At 49.2% G+C, this 22,586-nt stretch overlaps 1 protein-coding gene across 1 annotated transcript in view; it reads right to left on the bottom strand.

The window, feature by feature from the left end:
- Window positions 1-5,733: 5,733 nt before the first annotated feature.
- Window positions 5,734-22,586, bottom strand: part of ADD2 (adducin 2) — a 103,209-nt gene continuing 86,356 nt past the window's right edge. Inside the window, exons 10-16 of the mRNA XM_060027554.1 lie at window positions 21,996-22,172; window positions 16,579-16,836; window positions 15,547-15,666; window positions 14,631-14,720; window positions 12,536-12,683; window positions 10,813-10,938; window positions 5,734-6,041 (exon numbers count right to left, since the gene is read on the bottom strand). Of these exons, the coding sequence (XP_059883537.1) occupies window positions 5,734-6,041; window positions 10,813-10,938; window positions 12,536-12,683; window positions 14,631-14,720; window positions 15,547-15,666; window positions 16,579-16,836; window positions 21,996-22,172 (1,227 nt within the window). The remainder of the gene's footprint in view (window positions 6,042-10,812; window positions 10,939-12,535; window positions 12,684-14,630; window positions 14,721-15,546; window positions 15,667-16,578; window positions 16,837-21,995; window positions 22,173-22,586) is intronic.

The following is a 22,586-nucleotide window of genomic DNA, read 5'->3' as shown; positions in this document are numbered from 1 at the left end:
AGCAGGGTAGCGTAAATTACAGGAATTTAAAGGTGGAGCAGCCAGTGGAGATCAAACAATCACCCACAAAGCAGGACCGATAGGCATGGGGTGCAGTTGAAAGGTGGGGGTGAGGTCCCCAAAATATATTCCCATTTTAGGAAGCCTTTGATGTATTTAAATGTAGCCCCTCTGTCCTTGGTCCAACTGTCTTCCTCCTTCTGGTTCACTTTAACAGAGAAGATCTGGCCTTCGCGCTTCTCAAAATTATGCAAGATAATTTGTTGGAGGGGGGAAGAGTTTAGGGTTTTTCTTGCTAGTCTCCTCCCACCCCCTAAGCCCTCAAAACATTTTCTTCACACGAAAGATAGGGGATTTGCCACGTCACAGCGGGCCTCACCCTGCTGCTTGGAAACAGTGGGTGAGAAAAATCAAGGGCCGCCTACACAGGGAAAGCTACTGGCTGGTACCTCCTCACAGCGAGACTCTGCTTCCAGCTCCACCTGAGTCCCTCCCTGTGCCGGTAACGGTGACCACTTCTCCTCCATCTTCAGGCCCCAATGTCTCATAGTGACAGCCCAACTTTGGGGGCAAGCTTGAAGGCAAAGGGCACCAAACATCAATTTGGCAAACCTTCATACCACGTAAGTACAAAGCAACGCAAACCATAGCTTCTGTATTTTTAAGAAAACCCCCAACCAGAGGTTCTTCCTAATCGTTCCTACAAAGAGAAGACTCTCTACATAAAAATGACGAAAGGCGCTTTCTCCACTCAAGAGAGACACCCCGCCTGAAACCCCACACTGAGGCCTGGGTGAGAGGTGGCTTCTCACCGTGGGAGGCTGACAGGGTTGGGTGTGCGTTGGCGACAGAGCTCTACATGGGCACTCTTAGTTCCGGCAAAAAGGAATCCACGTCCAAGTGGACAGGTTGCTGAGATGGGGCGTCTGGAACTCAACAGTCTACTGCGTACTGTGCCTGCTTTTTCGTATTGTGGCACCAGTGGAACTGCCCACAGAGAAACATCCAATGAGCATATTTCATTCGTCATTTCGGGTCTCTGACTTTTTAAAGTATCCCTCTCAGAATAGATGTGGAAAAGTGAGGTTATAATGGCCCATCACGTCTTGAATTGTGGGGAGCCCTGTCCTTTCTGCGGGGGTGGAGAGCATAGATTTGCATAGATTTGGCCCCTCCTTCATTTCTTCTCAGACTCTTTGAATGTTATTGTCTTAGAGAGTTCGCTTGGGCTCATATGGTGGAGAAGATTTTAACAGACCCGCTTCCTCTGTGCTCGGAGAGGCAAAGGCAATGTGGCCGCTACCTCGAGTACCGCTGCCGACCTGCACCAGGACCCAGGGGAAGGGCTGTAGTTTTTCTCATTTGTTCAACAGTCAGAAACTGTGTGTTCCTGCCTGGAGCTAGAGCATAAAATTCACACCGGTACAAAAGACGGCACAGAGGCCGAGGGTAGGCTGTGTGTCTATCTGCCCCTCTGACTACCTCCATGGAGAAATCCACACTTCCTTTTCCTTTTTTAGGCTTTCAGAAGTGAATCGTGATGTTGGGTGAATGGTTCTTTCAAATCCACGGCAACCAGAGAAGTGACCACATAGCTCTTCTTCCCGTGTTGACAAGGGTAGTAGCCCTCTGTGATGTCAGTGCCAAATGACATCTGCATGACTGTCTTGCCACATTCAGGAGTGAGTGACACTACTGGACGGGGAGCAGAATGCAAGGCTCAAAGTACACAATCAGTGGTATAAGGGTGATGCTTTCCAGTGGGGTTCTTACTGGACCAGACTTCTCATCCAAATCCACTCAAGTTCTTTCAAAAGAATGTATCTGTCTGCAGAGGAAGAGCCCCATTTTCCTTACAGGAGGGTTGAGGGAGGTTCTTTTTGTCTGTATAACCTGGCTGAAGTCAGATGGTGACTTGGGTCACCTGCAGGCCAGGAGGCTCTTGTGGAGCCCGGATCTGGGCTGGTCTCTTGGCAGTGCTTTTTGCAAAGTTTGAGGAAAGGTCACGTGGTATAGATGGTCCTCACACATGACCGCTGGGCACCGGCCACCAGTGCAGGGGAAGTCACTGGCGCCAAGCTTGCATCTCTGTAACACCTCTGCCTCCTTACTCCCACCCCTGCCCATCTTCCCAAGGAGACAGGCTCAGGAACCTCTCCACTCCCCAGCTCAGCATCTATAACGTAGCATCTCAGTCCACGCCTTCTCATCCTTTTCCACAGCATATCCAAGCTTTACTAGAAACCATCCTATCACCTAACACTGCTGAGCTCCTCACATGCTGAGTATTTTTCTCCAGACAGATACTGGCCAAAGTATTCAGCCGACTTTTATTCAGAGCCAAAGAATGAGTCCCTTCCTCTCACCCTGCGAGCCTGGGGTCTTGTTTGAATGGCACATCTGCTTCAGCAGCACTCAGCACCTGGCCTCGAGCCTGGAGCCATGCCAGCTGCATCCTACACGCTCAAGAGGAGGAGAAATGGGCAGGGTGACTCGACAGCTCTCCCAGCAACTCTCCACCAAGACAAAACAGAACTGGAAGCTGCGCTGAGCATTAGCTCTCTGAATAGTTCCCTCTCCTTGTTGAAAAGCTCTCTTAAGATGCCTCATCCAAAGAATGTCATGGGAATGAATTCTGTGCTCCCAGCTCACTATTTGCTGTAAGGGAAAAGGCAGTGTAAGGCAGGCCACCACATCCTTTCCAGTTTCCGAAAGGCCTCCTTGTGGAGACCTCCCATGCTTCCAGCGCTGCCCGCTCCAGTCAGTTCTCCGCTCAGTCACCAAAGGAATTTTTCTAAGATGCAACCTGCTCACGATCTACCCTGACCACAAGCCCTCAGCAGCTCCAAACCCCGTTCATGATAAAGTCCCACTCCCCCACACCTTCTACGAGTTTCTTTTTGACCCACCCCTGCCCACCTGTGAAGTGAACCCCATCACCTGACTCACACTTTCTGTCCCAGCCGCACTGAATTACTCCACGGACGCGTCATGGCGTTTCATGCTTCCGTGCCTTTGCACGGGCTCTTCCCTCATCACCAATGTCCTACTAATCCTCTTGTCCTCCTGGAAAATTCCTCTTTGTTTTGAAAACCTAACTCAACCGTCACTCCTTTCAGGAAGGTTTCTCTGGCCTGGAAGACAGCCAATCAACGCTTCCTTACACCTCCTCTGCACCCTTGCCCGTTCTGTAACTTGTTTATATGCCTACTAGACTTAGGAACCTCCTTCAGGCGGGGACCATGTCCTGCCCTCAAGCTTGGTCCATGACCTAAGCTCATGCGTGGTTTTTGAATGCATAGGGAAAGAACAGATGGTTGGATATGAGGCGGCCCCATGGCATAAACTCCTGCAAGGCCCTGGCATGTTCACCTAAATGAGGCCTCCCTGTTTTCACGGGAATAAAGAGAATGTGATGAAAGCAAAGAGTCTGTTGACATCATCTCTGAGCGACAACCACTCAAACATAAAAAGCTGCATCAGTGGTTGGGTCCCCTCTACCTTTCTCTTAACACTGCCTGCCGCTGACTGTTCCAGTCACAGCGATTGTTTTCTTTTAATGTCAGCATAATGCCTGCTGCTTAACAAATATTGGGATGAATGAATGAATGTGAAATCTTCTTTTTTTTGAAAGAAGGCATCAAAGGAGTGGCTTTGAAAGGCATTTGGCATATCACAGGCTTTTCTGCTTTGGGTTGTCCATCACAAGACTTGACTCAGTCAGAAGCGGAACAGAGAGATGGGTCTGGGTAGCAGTTAGGAATCTTCTGCTCTAGGGACACACAGTATTTGTGTTTTCCTCAGTCCTGTGTCAGTTTCCTTCCTTCTCAAGAAAGAGCCCAACGATGATGGTGTTTCCTGCCCCAACCAGAAGGCTCTGGCCTCTCCTTTGTCAGAGGTCCACACTGGCCCTGTCACAGCCCACATTCACCAGGAACTTACTGTGCACTGATCGGGGGGAACACAGGTGGTTTCCTACCTTCACTTCAAGTGCTAACATTATGCAGTGGAGACCAGTCACAGGAACGAAACGGTCCAGGACTAAAACCACCACCCTCGGAGATTAAAGTTTTCTGATCATCATAGCTGTTAAGCGCAAAGGCTCTGGACTCAGACGGACCTGGGTTCAAATCCAGCCTCTGAATCTTTCTAGCCAAGTCACTGGAACAAGTCAATTATCCTTTGGGATTGGAATTGGAATAATCTGACCCACATCACAGGATTATCATGAGGGTTAAAGGATATAGTGTACGTGAAGCCTGCACAGTGTGTGTGTGTGTGTGTGTGTGTGTGTGTGTGTGTGTGTGTGTGTGTGTGTGTGTGTGTAGTAAGTGCTCAAAAATGGAAAACTATGATTAAGAACTTTCAAAAATACTTTGACAATATTCAGGACAGAAAGGGAAAATATTCTTTGAAGACACTGTGCTTTAAAGAGAATGGATTGTCTGTTTTTTAGGAGTCAATGTTGCTTATAAATCAAAGCCCCAGGGAAGAGTATGAAAAGATAGTGACGGCATCTAAAAAAATAGCTGTGGCTCTTACAGGCCCCAGGATTGATGGGCAGACAGTGACGGGGCCAGGGACACGCAAGCCTTTCTCTGAGAGCTGGTCCGAGAGGATTAATCCTGAAGGGCTCACCTCATTCTCCTCTGCTGGACCTAGAGCGACTGAGTCAGAACCCAGAGGAGCCACGGTCAAGGGGCCAAGGTCAAGGGGCCAAGGATGCCAGTTCCAGGCTGTGAGCCAGGGCTTCTAGGTTTAAGGGAAGGTCAGGGGATCCCAGATGCCGGACCGGAGGGGGACAGGGTGAGCCGCGCTGCCCTGAGAGTCAGGCAAATGCTCAAAAGGCATCACATATCCGCGCTGTCCTGACCCTCCTCGTACAACCCAAAGCCAACAGAGGATCAAAATGTCCCCAAATTTCGGCCCTGCTTATGACAGAAGTGTTTCCTAAGCTAAATTTGGTTTTAGTTTTGAAGTGCCTGAGATGCACTGTTCAAATGGGTCAAGTTCCTGGCTTCTTATATGGATTGAACCATCCTCCACGCTGTGGCTGAGCTGGCTGCCCTCATGTCTGCCCACTCTTACAACAATTCCGGCCGTCATTCCAGAGGTTCCATGAAGAAAGCTCGGGGTTAGTGGTTGGGGGAGCACAGCTAAGCCATCAGCCCTTGGGAACAAGGATTAACTTCTGGTGGAGGGGGCGGGTCCACTTGTGTGGTTCCCGTGAGCAGCAGGGCAGTTACCCTACGGGAAAGAGAAGAGAGATTTCTAAACATAGTGACAGCTCCGTCAGCAGGAGGTTGGGTTCACGCGAGGACAAGGACCCTGCTCAGGGGAGCCTCGACCTGTCTGATTTGGGTCTGATTTGTGAGAGCTTGCGGCTGACTTTGGCCCCTTGCCCTGGGCTCAGATCAGGGGCAGCATCCTCACAAGGGCAGCCCACAGCTAGGCAGTGTCGTGTAGTGGAAAGAGCACTGGACTGGGAGCCAGAAGACCTGACTTCCAATGCAGGCTCCGCCACGAACCAGCTGTATGACCTTGGGAAAGTCACCTGATTTCTGTGGGGCAACTGTAAAATGAGGGGTTGGTGGGGTAATCTCTAAGTTTCCCATCAGAGTGTGATCCAGGGCCTATTCGACCCCTCCTTGGCCCCGTGCTTCCAGGGACAGAGATGGGAGACGGCGAGGGAGGGGAGGGAGGACGCAGATGGGAGCCCCAGGGGGCTGCGAATCAGGACTCCACTTTCTCCTTCTTTTTGCTTTTCTTCAGGAAGGACGGGGTGCGGAATTTCTTCTTCTTCTTTGAGGGAGACTTGGAAGGCGAGCCCTCTGGGGACATGGGACCGCTGGTGACTGACTCTGTTTTGTCTTTCGAGGTATCGACATCCGTGTCGGCGCTGGTGGTCATCTGGCTGAGGCCTTTGCTGAGGATGTCCTCTGCCGTCTGCTCATCCTCCCTGCCGTTGACCACCACTCCTTCTGGCTGCGTCTTTTCCGGCTCTGTGGTGGCTTTGCTTGTTTCCGTCTTCTGAGCATCTTCTAGAAAAAGATCCAAAGACGTGACCCATAAGATTTCATTCAGGCGAGAGCTTCAACCTGGGGCTAACAAAACCATTTCTAGGCAATTATATAAAGGAAGTCTAGAGCAAAGAGAGGGGCGGGCTGACACGGTAAGGGGAAAGGGGTAGGCAGGGTTCTCTCCCAAACAGGAGAGAACAGGCCCTTGGCAGGCCAGGGACTATGGGCTCTTGCCTACAAATGTAAACAGGTAACGATCTCCAGAAACGGCAGCAGCCCAGCAGGGGCCCGGTTGGGAGCTTTCCTAGGAACAGACAGAACAAGGGAACAGACGCAGACTACAGAGAGGCTGTAGGAAGGGGAGGGCACTGCCATGGACAGCTCAGGGGATGCATCTAAGAATTGTTGTGACTGGTTCAGTTTCACTAGTAAAAATATGGAAATGACATGTTTTCATACCCATTTCATTTCCTACATCTCTGAGGAACTTTTCAAAAATGGAGAGCATCTTCCCAGTAGGCAGAGAGGGGCAGGCAGAGGGAGGGTGGGATTCCCTGAGTGGCATGGACCCTACAGACTGCCACCCTATTCAAGGCCAGGAGTGAAAGCCTCCTGCTGCCCTTTCTCCTCCTTCCCACTCTCTTCCCACCCTGCTTCCACTCAAGCTTTGAAATGCCTGTATGGGGAAGGAGGAGGGAAAATTCTAAAACCGTAGATTTTGAAAAGAGAAAGGAAGGTAAAGTTAATCTAGCTCCTCCCCATTTTACAGATAGGAAAACTGAGTAAAGCAGTAAAAGCGGGCAGACCTCAGTTTCTTGCCGTCCCAACTTAGTGTTCTTTTCACTACGTGAAACTGAGAGGGGTGTGTGTGATTGTGCATGTGTGTGAGTGTGCATGTGTGTGAGTGTGAGGGATATCACACCACAAGAAAGTGGGAGTGTGGGAGCTGGGGAAGGTGGGAGACTGGTGTCCCTTACAGACAGAGTGGGGCAAGACAGATGTCTTGGGAAATGGCTAGGGTTCTTGATGGGGTAAAGACTGGAGAAATGTCTGGTTACATGGAAGATGGGACAGAGGGGGGTAAATTTGGGGACAGTTAACATGGGCTAGTTTAACTATCTGGGTAAGCAAACGTCTTCTCCAATAACTCCTGAGGACTGTCCCCTCTTAGTACTGAAGACCTCGGCCCTGGCTCCCATTCTTCCTACTGTCTGGCCCGCATCCTGCCATCATCCAGCTACCAAGTCCTCTAATGCGCTTGACTCCTATGGCCCTTACTGCCCTCCCGCCCACCATGCATTCCCATGGTCATCACTGGCCATTCTCTTGAACGCAGAAAAGCAGTCCAGACACAGCCTTCCCCCTGACCGCTCCCCTCTCCTCTCTTCACCTGTTTTTGGCCTCATCGACCCTCTGATCCCTGGACCCCTCCCTGCCATTGCAGTCTGTTTCCCTCTGTCTGGACCACCCTTCTCTCTCTTCTCTGTGTCCCCAACCTTCACCCACACAATCAATCAGCTTGAGTGTTACCCTCCCCTTAAAGTCTTTCCTGGTCCCATCCCTGCTTCCAGGTAGAATTTGTCACTCCTTCCTTTCGGCCCCTACTAGATAAATTTCCATCACAGTGACTGTGAAACAATCACTTCTTTTTTATGCCTATCTCTCCCCTCAAAACTGAAATAAATCAGACAAGACTGTGTTTAATTATCTACGTGACTAGCTTATAGGAGGTACTCAGAAAATGGTTGTGGAATCCATGAATGGTTGAATGCGTAAGCAAACAAATGAACGTGTGAATGGTTTTATTCTAACCAAGCCAACACCATACCTCATCTTTCTTGTCTGTCCCAGCCTGAGCCTTCTACGCTGAACTGGACCCAACCTTATAAACAAACAGCTGCCCTGCATGCTGGCCTTTGTCTCCTGTACCTACTCCCCTGTTCCCACTCTTGGCCTCCTGGGCTCTTGTACCTCCAATGACCCCTCACTTGGATGACCCGTGAGGATGTGTTTCTCAAGTTACACCCTCTCAGATGATTTTGTTACCTGCCTTCTAGCTCCACGAACACAACTATGGATCAGAGGACCCCACCTTCTGTCCAGGTGCCATTTCCTGCCCTGTGGTGATAGGCACCCTCGTCCCAGCAGTGGCCTTCACCCACGCCTGCCCCTTCAGCTACATCTGCAACCGCAGCCCCTGCTGGCTGGCTCTAGGAGAGCACAGCAGGATTCTTCTCCCCAGCCAGAAAACAAGTCCACACCGGGCATGTCACCAGCATCTCACAGAGCTCCCGCACCATGAATCGTCTGGGGAGCACCAGCAAACAGAACGTGGGGCTGGGAGGCGCCATGGGCCTTGGAGGAGTCGGGTTCCAGATCGAGGTCACCACTCCCTCAGCTGGGGGGGACAGAGACCCCTGGAGGGTGCAGTTGGCCAAGAGAAGGGGCAGCAGTCAAGGCTCTAGAAATAAATACTTATTGGGCCCCAGTAAGGAAAGCATCAAGGACCAGCTCTGAGAGTCCAGATCCCTCCTTTGTTAACAGCCCACGACAGTTAAGGTCAACTACCTGGGTCTTCAGCTATTTGAAGGGCTCCAGGAGCTGTGGCAGAAGCAAACTCACCTTCTAGCATCTCCTAAGACGAACCACTGGCTTTCTTTCCTAGATGGGGCACTTCGAGCTCTGGGAGTAGGAGACAGGTGTAGGGTGGATGGAATGGGGTAGAGGCTGGGAAATCGGGGGATCTATCCAAGGATGGTGGCCAGGAAGCAGAGGGGAATAGGGAGAGTGGATTTGGAACAAGACTGGACTTGGCAGCCTAGGTCCATAGCCACACCCTTGTGGCTTGGGAAGAGCTGAAAGGCTTGAAGAGGCTGGAGGAGGAAGGGAGGTGCTTTGGTAGGGAGATGCCGAGCTTGTTTGGGTACCTACCTCTCAGACTGGATTTCTCACTATCCCTCAGCATCCAAACACTTGTCTCTCAGTCCCCCGATGTCCCCTTCCAGAAATGCCCACTCCCTGGACAGCCCACTCTACTCCTATCTGCCAGTCCAAGCATATATCTCCCCAAGGTCTGGTTCCAGCCTCCCTTGACATTTGACAACGATTTTGCCCTTCTCTAAACCTACCACCAATATATGAATTTTACACTTGAGTGTGGTCCCCTCCCACACTGAATCTGGGCTGGCCGTGTGGCTTGGAGAAACCAACAGAATGCAGAGGAAGTGCCACTGAGCCAGCCTCAGGCTGAAGAATTAAGAAGGCCCAGCGGCTTCTGCTTCTATAGTTTGGGGAGCCTTGAGGCACCATGTGTAAAGTCCAACTACCTTGATGGAAACACAGATGGAGAGGCCACATGGAGAGGACCTACCGTTATATGGAGAGACAGACAGACAGACAGAGAGACAGAGAAAGAGGCCCAGCCATTCCACTGTCCCAGCTGAGCCCAGCCTTCCAGCTGCCCCTGACAAGGCACCTGACATGTGAGTGCACCATGTTGGAAGTTCTAGCTTAGTCAGGCAACCAGATGACTGCAGCCCCAGCTGACGTCAGTGGAGCAGAAGAACCACCCGCTGAGCCTTGTCCACCCACAGAAGAACTAATTTCCATAAACCAGTTCTCATTAGGCACTATGATTTAATAGTTATCTACTGCTGCGTAACAAACCACACCAGAACTTAGTGGCTTAAAACAGCAAGCAGCGTAGTATCTCTCACAATCCTGAGAACAGAGTACGTAAGGAGAACTCATTTATGAAAGCACATTACAAGGGCCTTTTATATTTATGAGCTCATTTTATCCTGATAACAATGCTGTAAGTTAGGAAAGGCAAGGATTCATGTTAGTCCCCCATCCTGCAGTGTTTTCATGCAACTTATTTGAGATGGCTAAATTAGTAAGTGACACAGCTGGCCTTCTGATGTTGAATGCAGGGCTATTTCTTGCAGGCATAGCCAATGCTCCTGAGGGGCCCATGGGGGGATTGACTCAGCAGGGGCAGGGACAGTCAGGAGCCAGTCAACAGAGAAGGTGATGACAGAGATGGCCAGATGTGAAGGAACAGGACTGGAAGGACTCCTTCAGAGAGGCTGAGGGGTAGGAGTCAGGGAGGCAGATGAGGAGTGACACTGAGGTGAATTAGCACAAGAGGATTTGAGAGCATGGGGACCAGTGGAGAGATCTCACAACTCCAGGCTGCACTCCCCCATGCCCACTCCTAGACCACTGAATTCAGAAACCGCTGGGGTGGGACCCCAGCAGGCGTCAGGGATTGTAAAGCTCCCCAGGTGATCCCGACGTGCAGCCAACGTTGAGAATGACACCATCAGCCTCACCTGGGGGCTTGCCAGAAATGCAGGGTCTCAGGTCCCACCCCAGACCTACTGTGTCTTCATCTTAACATTTTAATCTTCATTTTAACCGGATCCCTAGGTGATCCCTGTGCACATTGAAGTCTGAGCACTGGGCTGGTGAGTCTAGAAAGGCCCATCAGCCAACCTGGCCTGAGTAAGAAATGAGAAGGCCATGGGTCAATCATTAACGTACTCAGCATTGCTTAGACTCGGCTTCACCTGTAAGGCGTATCAACACAGCTTGTGAACGGAACAAGCTTAAAGTTGGTAACCCCTGTCTCAGGTTCCCTAGAAACAGCAGAGGGGAGAGTCTCCCGTAGGAGGGCAGCACCTGTTGAAAGGCAGGTGCCCTGCAGTGAAGACCTGCCCACCCTCTATGCAGACCCCCTTCTCGGCCTGCGGAGGCGCCTCCTCCCTCCCAGATGCTCAGCTCCACTCACCGTCCACAGACTTGGAGGGAGAGCCCACGGGGCTCTTCGTCTCTGACTTGGCTGGGCTCTGAGCTGGAGAAGCAGGTGCAGACTTTACAGGTGAGCCAGGCTCCTCAGGGGCAGGTTCTTTCTCTCCTGAAAATACAGAAAGCCAGCTCAGGATAGAGGTCAAGGAGAGGAGAGGTGGGCAGACCGAGAGTGCTTTAAAACAACTGCTTTCTTCGGCTTGGCCCTCATTTCTCCTGGCTGGAGTTAGCTGCTTCCTCTAACTTTAAAAAAAAATTTCTGCTCCATCCTAGGGGAGGTAAGTGGGAGGAGTCGGGAGGAGTCGGAGTCCGTTTCCTCCATCACAGGACATCTCTTGATGGACTTTGTTACCCCTGATGTGGACGGCAAGACTGCAGGGGAACTCCCACCCACGATCTGTTTGCATGTAACTTATTGATTATTTGTCTAATTTACATGTCCGGTCCAAACAATCTCTAGAGACAAAGAGCACCATATTTTTCTATCTACTTTTTCGATTGGCACCGAGAACTCCAAGCAAGCTAACTCCAAGAAAGCCAGCGAGGATTCTTCTAGTGCTTTTGTTCCTAGGAAGATGGCTGAGTCTGGGTGGGGACGGGGGCTGTGGAAGGGGGCCCTGCCCTGAGGGAATGAAAGCCTTGCCTGGTGGACAAAACCAAGAGCTGAATTCTGTGTCTCAGACCCCAAGTGCACTTGAAGCAAAGAGAAGGGACGGCTCCATGTGGGGCACAGAGAGGGCTTCCTGGCTGGAGGGGGTTTGCCACAGAGGCCGAAGTGTAGATAATACTGAATCAGGCTAGCCGAGAAGAGAAACTCTGTCGGGAAGGGACAAAGGCATGAACAAGCTCTCAAGAGTATGACTACTTAGGAGTCAGCATGGAGAGATGGGCTCGACTGAGATTCTGACATAAAGGACGCAGCTGCTGGATTCTGACATAAAGGACTCAGTTCTGATTGCCCGGCTAAGCGGTTTATACCACATCTGATAGACCATCAGTAATTATGATCACTATTATAATGAACATATTATTACAGCTAACGTTTGTCTGGTGTCTACTGACCTAGGCCATATTCGTAGGCAGTAACCTAAGCACTCCTCACGGATTAACTCCTTATTCCCAGGTGAGAGGGTCAGTGGGGTCATGGCGGCAGCACCGTGTAACTGTCAGGCACGAGCCATGAGGGGCATTGGTGTGATTAACAAAATCATGCTGATAAGAATATTATTTGCTGGGCTTCCCTGGTGGCGCAGTGGTTGAGAGTCCGCCTGCCGATGCAGGGGACACGGGTTCGTGCCCTGGTCTGGGACAATCCCACGTGCCGCGGAGCGGCTGGGCCCGTGAGCCGTGGCCGCTGAGCCTGCGCGTCCGGAGCCTGTGCTCCGCAACGGGAGAGGCCACAACAGTGAGAGGCCCGCGTACCACAAAAAAAAAAAAAAAAAAAAAAAAAAAATTTTCTGATGGAGCAGGAAGGTCAAAGTGAGGACATGACAGAGAAGAGACAGAGAGAAGCAAATGAAGATTGAAAAGGAAAGCGAGACAAGGCTGGATTGAGCCCTGGGGACCCTGGCAGGCAGCAAGGAAGGGGGTCCAGGGCTGCTGGCGGGGAGTGAGGGCCATGGTTTGCTCTGCTGCCTCTCTGGGTGCCCCGAGCTCTCCCCTCCGCCTGGGAGGTCCTGAAGCACCAGCTTCCGGGGGTTATTTACCATCGAGTTCTAGCTTCTTCCTCTCCACCTCTTTCTTGTACTCTTCCAGCTCCTGATCCGTGAGTTGGCTAAAGGGGTTGGGCGCTATCTCCTCGGCCTCGTCTTTGGTATCCGCCTGGCCCCGGGACATCAGCTGGCTCTCTGTGGACTGAAAGTTAACCACAGAGTGTGTCGCTCTCTGAACGCCGCAGTCGGGGCCCAGGCCCGAGCTTCCTTTCAGACTCACGGGGCTGCCAGTGGTCTTGCTAGCGACAGCGTGGCATGCAGCTCCATGGCAACAGCTCGGGGCCTCGGGGTAGGGGTTTTTCACTCCGTCCCACGGCTACACCTCACCCCCAAGACCCGGCTTCTTTGTAACTGCCTGGAAGAACGCAGGGGGTCCTCCCTCTGCCCCAGAAATAAAATCAAAGAATGCTCCCAAGCAGAAGGAAGACACATCTTTATTGCGATCTCTACTGTGGACGCTTGCAAGCCGTCACTGGGCAAATACAGCCGGCGGCCCACAGTCAGTCAGCCAGACCCCAGCATGCAAAGCGTTGGCTCAACCAGTGTCACGCCAGCCGCTCCCCGCCATGCACCCCACCATCCCGCCTCAGCAGCGCAAGCCACAGCACCCAGCGGTAAGTCATATGCAAAACACACAGTGGCTTTGGCGTTCTCGGTCCAAACTGTTAGTCCTGTTTTGCACACGGTCATAAATAACAAGGGGGCCAAGGTCCTGAACCTTGGATATTCAACCCGCCTGTACTGCAGGTCCCTGAAGGGACATTGGCAAAATCACTGTGTTTCACCCCCTCTGGGGAGCCCCTGGCTCTGGGGAGCTCACCAGCTGGGCCTTGTGTAAGCTTCGGGAATCCTTTGATCCCTCGAGCTCGGGACAGCTCAGACTCCATAGCCCTTTATCCTAACTCAGCAACCTCATCTCGGCCTTTGGGAATTCAGTGGTCCGGAGCCAAGGAGTCAAAGAAAGTGGGGGCGGGGGGATGTGAGCCTGGGCAGCTGGCCCACACCACACACTCCCGGCCATCTGTCTCTGGCTCATCAAGTCTTCTGATGATGGGCCCATGGGCTCCTTCCAAAAGAAGGCAGCACTGGGCCTATCTTAAGGAATCATGGGGTTCAAAAAAGTCCAAGACCGGGATCCCAAGAAGAGGGACTCCAAGGAGAGCACTTGGTATAAATGGCAGAGTTTTTAACAATGTTGATCACAGTATTGAACTCCCACCTCCCCCCATTATCATGGGGTATTTCTATCCTTGACCCTGTAGCACATTTGCTGTTCCTCCTCTTGGCTCAGCTGAGGTGGGGTGGAGGTGGTGACATAACCTTCACACTTCCCCTGCCAAGGGGCACCCACCTGGTGGGTTGCAGCCTGATCTGCAATCATGACATCACCTCAGTTTGCTCTGCAGAGAGGAATGGTCCCTGTATCCCCTGCCCCTGCCCTTACTGCTAAGGAAGATGCCACTGCTACTTTGCAATGAGCAGCAATGATTTCCAACACAAGCCAGAAGTCTGACGTTCACCCCTTTTGCTAAGCACTAAACAAAAACTGTTCTATCTCAAGCAGGGGAACAACTTTATATTTTCTAACTCTACGTGTGTTTGTGTGGGCAACTCACTGCCCCTTCCCATCCTGTAGGAGTACCGGTCCTTATATACATGTCTGCCCTCTGAGAGCCTGTGAGTATCTTTCCAGAGCTACGGCCTGATGGTGCTGTTTCCACGCACAGAGGCCAGAGCCGCTCAGGGCAGCCAGGCCTAGAGCCGCTGGGAGAGGCCAGCCGCGCTCCTGAGAGGTCACTCTGCGGGACACTGACAGAGGGCAGAGGGGAGTTCCAGGGGGAGGCATAGAAGCCGCATCACTCCCGTGGGCAGGCTGGGCTACTCCTCCCCTGCCTGGCGCCCACGGGAGGCGATGAGATACTGTCCCCAGTCCTCACAGCATCCATTTTGCAGCAAGAGCACCAGTGCCCAAGATCACAGGGGAAGGTGGGCATATAAGGGCTCAGGGGTCCTGCTGCCCGGCCCCAGGCACTGCAGACCCAGAAGGCAAACACGTTTCCCCTCCAGACAAGGGCAGCGTCTGCTGTACCGGGCTTCGGCTCTTCTCAGCGATGACACTCGCCAGCAGCTGGGACTGAGGCCCCGCCGACTTCACATCCTGTCGGTTTTGTTCTCGAATCTGTGTAGAAAGGGATGGGGAGGGTGAGGTAGCTGTCCAGCATCAGGGTGTGGAGTTGGCAGGGAGCATCCCCAGGGCACACTAGAAAGGCCGCCCAGGGGTGCAGATGTAACGCATCACATCCACTTTGAGACAGTCTGTCTCCACGTCTGCTCCAGAATGAATGAGAAGTTTATGTAGAACGCCAGATTCTCATTAACCACAAGCAGATCATTGAGATGAAGAGGGAAATGAGGCATAGGAGATCCTTGAGGGAGATTCTCAATTTTTAATATTCCTATGAAGTCCCTGAGGAATTGGTTTAAACTACAGATTCCTGGGGGGCCACCCCGTACATATTGAATCTCAGTCCCATGGGAGGAGGGGTGGGAGTGACCCAGGAATCTGCCCTTCAGAGGACCACACATTGAAACACTGTTCTGGGAACATACCCGACCTATTGAAGGTGGTCTGTTACAAGTTAAGTTTTTAAAGTAACATTAGAAATATAAGTGAGTGAACTGTAAAGCAAAGGTAGAGAAATAAACACAAAGGATTTTGCAATCTTGAAAATGAGCCAAAGGGAAATAGCATAAAATTTGTAAAAATTCGATTTGCAAGTTGGTCTCTTAGACACATCTAATGTCTAAAGCTAGCACCTCTCTATTGAGGGTTACACAGGACTACAAAAGCACAGCACTTAGCACTGTGCCTGGAATATGGCCAATAAATGGTAGTTTCTTTTCCATAAGAGGCATCTGGGATGTCGGTAAGTCAGGCACATCCTGGGGACCCCCCCCACGCCCTTGAGGGGGAAAAGATGGGAGGTAATTAGCTATCCCCTTACCTTGTTGCGCATGTCCAGCACTTCTTGGGGGTCAGTATACAGAGGCACAAATTGGTTTGGGTTTTCGATCCGTATGGGCATGCCACTGCTGGATTTCTCCACCTCGTCAGCCTTCATCCACTGAACACACACAAGGCCCGGTGGGTAAGGCAAAGGCATATGGCTCGCCGTCCACCCTAGTGGTCCACCCCATGAGATCTGGGCCGACCAGCCCACGTGCAAGTCAGCAAGCCTAGACAACACTTTCCCTCGTCTTGGGCCTCTTTGGTGTCTGTCTCCCAGAGCAGAGATGGGCAGCAAATGACCCAGCAACCAAAGAAAGGCCCCAGATCAATGGCCATAAAGAACACCTAAGACGAGGGACAGAGCCATGGTGCCAGCTTTGACAGACAGGCAGCCACTGGTGTTGTAGTATTAGATGACTCATGGATGTTAATTTGCAGGGCTTTTCTTTTTAATGAAGAGCTATTCTATTTGGCTGCCAGCTACTTTGTTAGTGAAAATCAAATTAAGAGCCAGGGTGTGTGATGAAGGAGAGAGAGGAAAAGAGCATACGATTTGTAAAAACTCAATCTGTGGGCAGGTCTCACACATCTAATGTCTAAAGCAAGCACCTCTCTACCGAAGAGGGTTATAAAGGGAGTGGACAACGTAATAGAAGCAAGTACCCCATGCACCTTCTGGTTTTGCATCAGACGGTCAGTTCAAATGTTGGGTACCCCTCCCTTGAATTTCCCAGAAGCCCCTTCCAGATATGGGAGCAAAAAGCTTTCATGCTGCTGGGAGTGACCTGGTCCAGCCACCCTCTGGACCAAAAACTCAGCATAGGGGTGCAAGAAACAGGTGATCTGCTCCGTAGGCATGAGAAACTGCTCCCAGATGCCCAATAGGAAGCCTTAGGGGGAGACAGGACTAGTGCAGGCCCAGGGGAAGTTTGCTGTTTCCCTTGTAAAGCTGCTTAGCCCACACAGGTAGCTGGGCACTCTCCTTCCACCCCAATCTCCCCAGCGGAGCCCCCTCTGCCCTCCTTACCGTGGTCTTTGGCCGGGGGCTACCCATGCTCCTCTGGACCTCGTCGGCCACGTTGACCCGCAGGTAGGTGTTGGGCGTGTTGAGCCAGCGGGTCTTCTCCTTCTGCTGCTTCTGGGCGTGTTGCCTCAGGGCGGGCACCGGGGTGCCGTCCTCCTCAAACACGAAGGCTGTGACCGTGGCTGGAATCTCCACCTCACTTTTGTGTTTGGTTTTCTCTTGAACAAAGGGGTAGCGGTAGGTGTAGCCTGTTCTGTAACCCTAAAAAGGACAAAAACAGAACCACATGTGGTGGGGAAAATGGTCAGGTACATGCCTGCTCGCCCGCTCACACGCTTTACCCCCTTCCATCTAAAGGACTCAGTTTAACCCAAAGTCTCTGTAATACAACCCAGGCCTTGCCGCACCTCTGGTGTATTTCAGAATCGTTCCCTGTCTTGGTCCCCCAACCCCTCCCCTCCTCCACCCCAACAAGCCCTCTGATCAGGGATGAGAAAGTTCCCAGAATCTTGTGGACCAGACAGAGCTCCAGCTTTTGGTCTGGTCCAGTAGTTCTCAACACAACAGAATCATGCGGGAGCTTTAAAAATGTATATGCCTGGGCTCAACTCAGAGTACCCCATTTCATTGGACAGTGGTGCAATCTGGGCTACAGGATTTTAAAAAGTTTCCCAGCTGATTCTAACAGTAGCCCTCCTTCCTCGACTCTGAGGCTTCTTAACTATTTTTCTCTTGGGAGCCCTAACTCTGACTCAAGAACATCCCTGTCTCCTAAGCAAGACCATGTCCCGCCAAGGTGGACTGTTACTCAGAATGAACACTCGGGAATCTTAACAGCTGCTGCAGCAATTCTCGGCTCTGCCTGTCATCTTTTTTAAAATTCAAGTGGTATTAAAAAGAAAGTGGATTGGGGCTTCCCTGGTGACGCAGTGGTTGAGAGTCCGCCTGCCGATGCAGGGGACATGGGTTCGTGCCCCGGTCCGGGAAGATCCCACATGCCGCGGAGCAGCTGGGCCCGTGAGCCGTGGCCACTGAGCCTGCGCGTCTGGAGCCTGTGCTCCGCAACGGGAGAGGCCACAACAGTGAGAGGCCCGCGTACCGCAAAAAAAAAAAGAAAGTGGATTACAAAAGAAGTACAGAGCCATGTAGAAAAATTAAGCAATATAAAAAACATAAGGAAAAAGTGGGTTTTATGCAAAATCTCATCCCCAGAGACAATCACTAAAAATCCTTTCAGTCATCTCTCTAAGCACACATATACAAATGCATGTATGTAAATATACAGACTATATAATGAATGCATCATATAATATATATAAAACAGTATATTAATGGACTGTACCACATACGCAGCTTTTAAAAAAATTGAGATATAATTGACATGTAACTTTACATTAGTTTCAGGTGTGCAACATAGTGATTCAATATCTGTATGTATTATACGTGTAACTGAATCACTTTGCTGTACACCTGAAATTAACACATTGTAAATCAACTATACCTCAATTAAAAAAAAATTGTATGTATTGCGAAATGATTACCACGAGTCTAATTAACATCCAGCACCTCTCATAGTTACCATTCTTTTTCTTGTGATGAGAACTTTTAAGATCTACTCTTTTAGCAACTTTCAAATATATAATACCGTATTAATAACTATTGTCACCATGCTGTACATTACACCCCCAGGATTACTTATTTTATATATGGAAGTTTGCACCTTTTGACCCCTGTACCCATTTCTCTCTGCCTCCCACCTGGCAGCTAGCAATCTGTTCTCTGTACCTATGAGTATGAATTTTTTGATTTTTGGTTTTTGAGGGTTTTTTTTCAATTCCACATATAAATGAGATCATACAGTATTTGTCTTTCTCTGTCTGACTTATTTCACTTAGCATAATCCCCTCAAGGTCCATCCATATTGTTGCAAATGGTAAGACTTTCAGCATTTTTACGGCTGAATATCCTATCATATATAAGTACCACATTTTCTTTATCCATTCTTCCATCAGTGGACACTTAGGTTGCTTCCATACCTTGGCTATTGTAAATAATAATGCTACATAATCAGCTTTATAAGCTGCTTTTAGCTCGTCAATGTGTCTTGGAGTTTTTTTCATGTTATTGAACCTATAAATACACAGCAACCTTTAAACAACTACATAATATGCCAGTGAATGGACATATCATAATTTATCTAACCAATACCAGTGGACACTGTTATTTTCAAAATATTATAAACAACCCTGAAATGAGTATCTTTACACATTTTTCTTTAGGCAATTAACATAAGTGCCTAGTAATGAAAATGACTGAGTCAAAGGGAGCACAGTATAAGTTTTTATATATTTATCATGTCCGTCTTCCCAAAACACTGAGCCAATTTACACTTCTGCCAATTGTGCTGGAGTTCCCAGTTCTCGTCTCCTTTCCCCCGCACTGAATATTGCCCCACTCTTCTTTTTATAGGATTTTCTGAGCCATTCTGAATTTCACCTGAAATTTAAAGGATTTTTTAAAAATTTAAAAAAAATCCTTGGCAATCAGATGGGTTAAAAGTAATATCCTCTACTTTTGTTTTGTTCTTTTTTGGATTACTAGTAAGACTGGATATTTTCAATTACACTTAATGGCTTCTTGAATATCTTCCTTTGTAAACTGGATTCTCAGTTCATTTTTCTATTGTGATGGTCATCTTTTCATATTGATTTGTAATACCTCCTTTTACAGTAAAGATATGAATCTGTTTTTGTTTTTGTTTTTTTGCGGTACGCGGGCCTCTCACTGTTGTGGCCTCTCCCGTTGCGGAGCACAGACTCCGGACGCGCAGGGTCAGCGGCCATGGCTCACGGGTCCAGCCGCTCCGCGGCATGTGGGATCTTCCCGGACCGGGGCACGAACCCGTGTCCCCTGCATCGGCAGGCGGACTCTCAACCACTGTGCCACCAGGGAAGCCCGATATGAATCTTTTGACTGTCACAGATGTTGCAAATATTTTCCCCATACTTTGTCTTTTAGCTTTGTTTATATGGTGGGTGGGGTGGTTTATAAAAATACAAATTTTGAATTTTAATGTAATCATATCTGTTAATATGTGGCATCACGATTTCAGACTTTCCTGCCATGCTTGACAAGGTCTTTCCCAACACAAGAGCATTAAAACTATTAATCTATGTTTTTAAATACCTATATCAATTTCCTTTCCATGTTTAAATTTTTGACAAATCAGGGATTTATCTTGTTGAAAGGACAAGGTAGTAATCCACCTTAGTTTTATTTCCCAGATGGCTAACAGTCTATTTTTTCCCCCAGATTTATAAGATGGCTGTTTATCCTGTGTTAAATTTTCATGCATTTGGGATCTATTTCTGGATCCTCTAAGCTGTAGCATTGATTGGCCTGTGCATTCTGGACTAGTGCTCCACCCTTTAGTGACTCAAGCCTTATCACACTTTACCATGTGGTGGTAATCACTCTTTTTTTTTTTTTTTTGTGGTACGCAGGCCTCTCACTGTTGTGGCCTCTCCCGTCGCGGAGCACAGGCTCCGGACGCGCAGGCTCAGCGGCCATGGCTCACGGGCCCAGCCGCTCCGCAGCATGTGGGATCTTCCCAGGCCGGGGCACGAACCCGTGTCCCCTGCATCGGCAGGAGGACTCTCAACCACTGCGCCACCAGGGAAGCCCCACTCTTCTTTTTATAGGATTTTCCGAGCCATTCTGAATTTCACCTGAAAGAACATTTTGCTCAGTCCCTATACCTTCCCCCGCTTTTGAGGAAATTACATTGAGTTTATCAATTAATTTGGAAAAGTTACCCTACTGAAGCTTTTAACCAAGAATAAATTATAGGTCTTCACTGATTTCAGGTTTTCTCTGATGTCTATTGGTAAAATTTTACAGTTGTCTTTAAAGGGGTTCTGCTTAAAGTTTGATTTTGCTGCATTTGCAAATAGGATTATTTTCTCATTATATTTTCATTGTTTTGTTTCAAAATTTAATGGAAATTCTTCTAGTGTTTCACCATGATACTGGTGCGTGTTTTGAGAAAAAAATCATTTTAATCATGTTAAATAAATGGCTTCCTATCTTACTTAACAGCTATTATTTTTATAAATCAATATTAAATTTTTATCAAATAACTTTTGATCTCAAAGTAATCAGAAGGTTTATATTTTTGACTCATTGATATCATGAAATATATTTAAAAGATTTATAATTATTAAACCATCTTTCAATACTAGGAATGAGCCCTCACTTGGTTATTGTGTATTATTATTCTAATGTTATGCTGGATACTATCTGCTAGTTTTCATGCAGCCTTTTTCATCAACTCAAAGTGAGATTGGTCTGAATGTGTTATAATTGTTATGGTTTGGTTTCCTTCTTTCACTCTTATCTGCAACCGTTTAGATAGCATAAGAATAGCCTGTCTCTTAAAGGTCTGAAAGAATTTCTGCATGAAACCACTTGCTCCTGGTGCTTTATTTAGGCATAGTTACACAGATGTTAACAGGAGTTGTATTTTCATTGTGGAGTGTACCTTTCACCATTATAAAGTGACCCTCATGCTTGGCCTGGTAATAAAGTGGAAGTGATTTGGAGGAACTGGGGGAGGAAGGAAAGGACTGATTATTGCAATGACCCAGACACAACAAAGAGAGGGTCCAAAGTAGTAGCAGTGAGGCGGAGGGGAGGTAAATGATACAGAAATGTCACAGAGGTAGGTTTCGTCTTCGCTTTTTCGAGCAATCTAAGAAGTCAGAGCCTCTTCCTGCAATTAGCTCCCCACGGTATGTGCTTTCTTCTTATTCTTGAATTGTCTCATATTTACGTCATATATCATCAATTAAATTGTTAGCTCCAGAAGGAAGGGTGTCTTATAATTCTTTGGATCCTTTAAAGCCCACTCCTGGACATATACCAGTTAACGCCCTACCTGATCGATTGATTCATTCGTTACAATAGGATATTGTTATAATGCCGCTCACCAGGAACAGGGAAATTAATGGCATTATGTGTTTTCCGCGTTAAAGTCGTGAGATTAGAAAGAAAGGCAGAACTAACTGCAAAAGAGGAGTGAACAAAGCTACAATATGAGAGAGGCTCTGTGGTGCTGATTATTGCTGGATTACCACCTCTCATACCAACCAAGGGCTTCCTACCCCTTCTCTAAAGAGCACCTTGCAGGTATGACAACAACCACAGCCCTTGGAAAAGGGGTGGCAAAGGCCACCACTTGAGAAAACTCAACTACTATTAGAATGACCACAAACTCTAAGTCAAGTGGCCGATCAGGGGGCTTTAACAAATTAACTGTGATGCTGGCAGTTCTCACGCCCACCGAATGCTTCATACAGACTGGTTTGGGGGGAGCTAAGCCACAAAGGACTGGCCTGGAAGGACAACGGCAGGAGACTCACCAGATTGTCCAGCATCCTCATGAGGGCCTCGAACTCGTGCTCCCCCAGCCGGCTCTTCTGCATGGGCCCGAAGGTGCTCCCCGCCCACTGCACAGAGCCCACCTCGTGAGGCCGGTGCTTCTCCTGCTCCAGGAGGATGAGGTTCTCCACGCCCCCCGCGCTGGACAGAGCCGACACCTGCGCAAAGGGCAGAGAACGCTCAGCTCACACACACGGGTGTGCGCGTGTACACACACATCCCTGCGCATGTACCTGTGCTCCTCTGTGTAACAGAGAATGGAGATCGGGGAAGATTAGAAACAGAAGTGTCTGGAAAACTGAGCTGTAGCTGGTTATTTCCTCCCAGAGGAGAGCCCCTCCAAACTTGTAGGGCATGTGCCCATTTCCAGGGAAAGAGGTGTTAGTATTTCTTTCCTAATGTCAGTTCTTAGGGGGACATAGCAAGTGTTAAACCTCAAGAATAAAGCAATGCAGAGTCCTGAAAAATTACCTGGGATACAGACCAACCTCAAGTTGTGATTATTTCTGGGGAAGAAGGGAAGATGAGAAAAGGGGACTTCAATTCTTGTCTGTAACATTTTACTTCTTCCA

This window comes from Delphinus delphis, chromosome 12, assembly GCF_949987515.2.
Source record: "Delphinus delphis chromosome 12, mDelDel1.2, whole genome shotgun sequence".
Classification (NCBI taxonomy): Eukaryota; Metazoa; Chordata; class Mammalia; order Artiodactyla; family Delphinidae; genus Delphinus; species Delphinus delphis.
Note: the sequence above shows the minus strand (reverse complement) of the source record. Positions and strands in the feature narration are given on the sequence as shown.